Raw genomic sequence first — 5,676 nt, forward strand, 5'->3', positions numbered from 1 at the left:
ATTTTTATTTTATTCAAAATCTTAAATATCATATATGTACATTAAGTACAATATTACAAAATATTTTATTCTACGAAATTTGTTCAGTTTGTACAACATAAACATTTTACTTATTAAACTTAAAGGATCTTTAACAATTTTAATGAATTAGTGATATTTGTAGAATATATTTCATAAAATAGTATTTTTTTATAATATTTTAATTACAGAATATAATTGGTCTCGAGATGTCCGATGAAATAGTGGTATTCGTATAACTTTCCTCGATAAAATTAATAACGAAAATATTCAAAATAGAACGGGCTAATAAAAGAGAGTAAACAGAGAAGGGGGATAAAAACGTAAAATGAAAAAATAGGGTTTGTAGCCGAGGGTATATATTTAAGTGTATCTATCTATCTATATATCTTTGTAACCCACAAATACTCGTTGCGCCGCTGAGTCTCCAGACCTCACTTGTTCTTCAAACAACTCTTTAATCATGGCGGAACAGGTACAAATTAATCTCTAAAACTCTAATTTATACATATTTATATATTATTATCGATCTAATTTGTGTAATTGTTTGTAATCCAGACGGAGAAGGCGTTTTTGAAGCAACCCAAGGTGTTTCTCTGGTAAGATTTGTGTGTTTATGTATGTTTGTGTGTGTATTTGTTAATGAATGTTGTTTATAAGTGAATGTTTTGGTGCAGCTCGAAGAAGTCAGGAAAGGGAAAGAGGCCTGGAAAGGGAGGAAACCGTTTTTACAAGAGCGTTGGATTGGGCTTCAAGACTCCCCGTGAGGCTATTGAAGGTTTTCAAACTTTTCGTGTTTTCTTTTTAATCTTAAATTTGTTTGAATTTTGTAGTATTGTTTATGTTTCCAGCTTTTGAAATGTTCCCGTTGTGTTTAGGTGTTTCGTTTCCATATTTGTTTAGTTTTCGGGAATTGGAAAATTGCGTTACCTTTATAATATTTGATTTGGAATGCAGTTAAGAGTCCGGGGCTGGCGATAGACTATTGTCTGTAGATGTTAATGTAGACATTGTTAATACGTAGTGTGTGGTATGCGAACAAGTTTGTTATTGAGTAGGAATATTATGTTCAGATTTGATTTTGTATTATCGGGTGAAATGAAAATTTAAGAAACTTTCGGTTGAGGGAATGATGCTTATGTATGTTTAAGCATTCACTGCACGCTTTACTGTTCTTCGGACATCTGATTGTGTACATGTTTAAACTACAAAGAACTGTTAGGATTGATTATGAATTCGTGTTTTGGTGGAGTTGGGCTTCTAGGATTGCAGAATGCTGAGGGTGTTAACTTTTTCGTTCATATATATAATGCTATAAGAGCAACTCCAATCAGCTAAGCTTTTCTTCAAAAATAATATTAATAAATGAGCTCCTAACAATTTAAGATACAAAAAATATTCATTTACTCCAACAATCTTCTCTAAACACACTCTCCATCTACTATTTTATTACTTGAATATAAATGCACAGAATAATGCAGAAGAAGCAGAATTGCTGCAAGCATGTGAGTATATTTTTTCTATTATTAAATGAAAAGAGGAGAGGAAGTATGCTCCTCATGTTTGAGGAAGGAATTGAAGATTTTAAGTTTTGAGGAAGAGTTAGGAGTCTCTTGGAGATCATTTTAACTTTAAATTCTTCAAAACATGACTAAGGAGGGTGTATAAAGAGGGTGTTGGAGTTGCTCTAAGATATAAAAGGACCCTTTTTTCTGTTATGTTTTTTTAGCTCCGGTGGTACCTTTAATGATAGGTTGTATTGAATACAGATTGGGTTTTGGATTATTATCAATATTAAAGGAATGTGTTGTTGCTAGTTGGTAGTAAGATTGGTGAGCATGTATCATGTTACGATGAGTTATTGCCTTTTGTTCTATAGGTACCTACATAGATAAGAAATGTCCCTTTACCGGAGATGTCTCTATCAGGGGCAGGATTCTTGCTGGCACTTGCCACAGTGCAAAGATGGTGAGAACTATTATTGTTCGCCGTAACTACCTTCATTATGTCAAGAAGTATCAGAGGTGGGAGCTGCTTACCTTGTGTTGACCTTGCTTCCCTCTCTTAGTTTATGTATTCATAACAATAAATTATTCTTATAGGTATGAGAAAAGGCATTCAAATATCCCAGCTCATATATCTCCTTGCTTCCGTGTCAAAGAAGGAGACCATGTTACCATTGGCCAATGCAGGTTAGGATCAATATTGATTGTCATCTGTCATGAAGTTGTAAAATGTATTCTTCTGAACTATATTGTATTGTTTCCCCATCTGACAGGCCCTTGTCAAAGACTGTGAGATTCAATGTCTTGAAAGTGATTCCAGCAGGGTCTTCCGGAGGTGGCAAGAAGGCTTTTACTGGAATTTGAGCTCTGTATCAAGTCTTTTATTTAGTTTTGTAGCATTTGGGGAGAATGGCTGTTAAAGTTATCATTCTGTCCAAGGCGGGATCTTCCCTCTGAGGGCTGAGTTACTCTTAAAGTTCAAATTTTTGTATGCGACCAATTAATGATTTTCCATCAAGCATGTTTTAAGATTTCTTATTTTGAATCATGTTAAGTGATTTTCATTGTTAGTTTGATATCCTTAATTAATCCTGTGTTAAGTCTTTGTTGGTATATATATATATATTTATGGTTGGATTGTTAGTATAAAAATGATTATTTGCATTTCTTGGATTAATAGTTGCTCTAGGCAGGCTGACACAAGGTCTGAATCTCTGTCTGCTGGCAATTTTGCTGTTTTGTGCTTAGCTTTGTTTAGTTTCTACATTTTAACATCACTGAATCTATGGCCACATCACTGGGTAAGGAAACGAGCTGGGGAGGTTGCTCTAGCATTGCCGAAAAATATACTGCTATGTATTTTACAATGTCATTTTTCATCCCAGTCCAGAACAGGCTTACTCAGCAATATAATTGTAGGTCCAGAGTAAGCCAAAATGTCCACCTGCAGGAGCTGAACCCTTTACGAGGGCGACAGGAAGTGGGTAAACCAACTAGAACATGCTGAAACGGCCAGGCTTCATGGTAGAAACAGCGGGGCTTGGGATTGTTGAGTGTTCTTCTCCAAATCCAAATTTGTCAAGAGTACAGGACAGTAAGAACCAGACTTCTGTTTTTGCTACATGTGCTTATATGTTCATTGATATATGGTTAATATTCCTGCGGTGTTGCTGCAAATATGGCACCCCAGAGGCCTTCGGCAATGAGATAAGGCATTGGGTCTTTATTAAATTAAAAAGATAAAATGACTCATTTATCCATGGTTTATATACCCTTGGCCCAATACGCCCACTCTACGCAGACATAAACAAGTGTCAGATCTCCAAGGTGTTCTCGTCCCTACCAATCACTTGTTAGAACCTCCATTTATTCAACACACTATTTTTTGACAGTTGGATCAACTTTTCAAATGTCAGGGTTAAAAAAAATTATTGCCTAAAAATTTCAGCGGACTTCTAGATGCAATCACCTTGAAACTAATTGTCCCTAATAAATTAATAAATTTTACTAATATTATTATATAAATTTTATATGATTATCAAAATTTGTTTTATGTTAATATTAAAAGAAGTGTTGCTAAATTTAAAATTTTATTTTATTTTTATGCTTTTTGTTTCTTTATTTAATTTCGTTACTTTTTTTTGTTATTTTTAAATTTACATTCAATTTTGGGTTTTTTTTGAAAAATACCCAAATCTAAAAATATTTTTGCAAAAATACTGTCATTTTTTAATTTTTTTTTGCAAAGATACTTTTTAATTTGCAAAAATACTATTTTTCATTTTTTTTGCAAAAATACAATTTTTGGCAACCGGAATCAACCGCATGCAACCTTTGACGAGTTTGTGCAACCTCATTCAACTAGTTGCATGTATGTTTGATTTTAGTTGATTTTGGTTGATTCCGTATTTTTGCAAAAAAAATCAGAAAATAGTATAATCGCAAAAAAAACTTAGAAAATTTAGTATTTTTGATAATTTATCTTCAATTTTTTTATTTTAGCCATAAATATAACTAAAATATGAAAATTGAAAACATACACACACACATATAGGAATGGTCAAATAGAAACTAACCCTAAAATAAAAACTAAAAACTCATCCTAGCCATCCATTCCTTCCTTATAACTTTAAATCTCCGCCACACATTTAACTTAATTAAAAAAAATATAAGGCTTAGATTTGGTTCACTAAAATTCATAACTTCTTCTGCATCTCTCTCTCTCTTCCGTATTTTTCTCTATATCTCTCTAGTTTTTAAGTTTTAATCCATTAAATTTTGTTCATCTAGCTTCAGAAGAATTAGTTGATTGTTGATTTAGTTATTTAGCTTCGGAAAAGAATTAGCTTCGGAAACTTTGTTCAAAACACAGATTTAGTGATTGTTGATTTGTAAAGAGATACTCGGCTTCTCGATTGGTTATTTGAAGATGATTATAGCTGATTTGGATAAAATTAGAGTTAATCAAGGTAAATTATCTTGTTTTATATGTTTTGATATGTTGAAAAACTTATTTTTTGATTTGTTTAGGCTTTTTTGTATCTTTTTGTGATTTTAAGTTGTATAACGAATAGTTTTAGATTAATTTTTTAATTATTTATGCGATTAATGTTAGTTGTTATTTGTTTATCTGATTATATGCTCATCTATTAGTGATTATATGATTATATGCTCATCTTTTAGTGATTGTTCGTGTGTTACATATATATGTATTAGTTAATTATGTATTAGTGATTGTTTGTGTCTGATATACAGAGAAATAAAGACTATAATAGTAGAGATTGGCTTATAAGCATGTAGAGAATGATATAATCAGTTAGCGAGATAAAAAGAATAACAGAATTCTAGAGAGAGAAATGAATTTGTCAGTTTGTTGTAATCGTATTCGTAATGTTTTATTAATTATGAAATTGCATTATAATAATGTATTATTGATTTTTTATAATTACATTATAATAATTGCATTAATTATACAATTTGTCAGTTATTGTGTTATATGTATTCAGTTATTGTTTTATATATTTTTAGATTTGTTTTGTGGCGATTCTTTTAAGAGTGGCAGTGATGTTGGTATTGATGTTGTTACTGATCTTTCTTCAACAGAAAGTGAAAGTAGTTCGAGAAATTATACTACATCTCCTGGTGGTAATATGTATTATATACCTAGTTGTGTTGTTGAGAATGGCGTGCCTTACACTAATCAGGTTTTTGAGAGTGTAGATCAAGGTTATCGGTTTTATAAGGCTTATGCTCGTTTGGGTGGTTTTAGCGTTCGCAAAAATAACTGAAAAGATAGATGATGCCGGTACTGTCCTGTTGAAACATTATGTTTGTAGCTGTGAAGGGTTCAATAATCCTAAGGATGATCCAAAAGTTTTGAAGAGGCGTTCTTTTACTCGTAGGTGTGAATATAAAGCAAAGATGGTTTTGAAGTATATGGTTCCGAATAAATATTTTGTGTACTGTTTTGTTGCGTATCATAATCATCCTTTGACATATGAAAAATGTCATCATTTTTTGCGATCTAGTTGTGAGATGACTACTAGTTTGAGGAATATATGTTATAATTGTGCAAAGGTGAATATTGGTGTTAGTAAGTCATTGAGTTTTTCCAAGGAAATGTATGGTGGATATGCTAATGTTGGTGCTTCGC

General features: G+C 32.0%; 1 protein-coding gene across 1 annotated transcript; it reads left to right on the forward strand.

Moving 5' to 3' along the window:
- The first annotated feature begins 350 nt into the window (after window positions 1-350).
- Window positions 351-2,593, forward strand: LOC141672738 (small ribosomal subunit protein uS17). Its single transcript, XM_074479392.1, has 6 exons — window positions 351-493; window positions 577-617; window positions 696-796; window positions 1,898-2,042; window positions 2,121-2,210; window positions 2,297-2,593. The coding sequence occupies exons 1-6, from the start codon at window positions 482-484 to the stop codon at window positions 2,385-2,387; spliced, it is 480 nt and encodes a 159-aa protein (XP_074335493.1). The 5' UTR covers window positions 351-481; the 3' UTR covers window positions 2,388-2,593.
- Window positions 2,594-5,676: the final 3,083 nt, after the last annotated feature.

This window comes from Apium graveolens, chromosome 7 (assembly GCF_009905375.1).
Source record: "Apium graveolens cultivar Ventura chromosome 7, ASM990537v1, whole genome shotgun sequence".
In the NCBI taxonomy this organism is placed as follows: Eukaryota; Viridiplantae; Streptophyta; class Magnoliopsida; order Apiales; family Apiaceae; genus Apium; species Apium graveolens.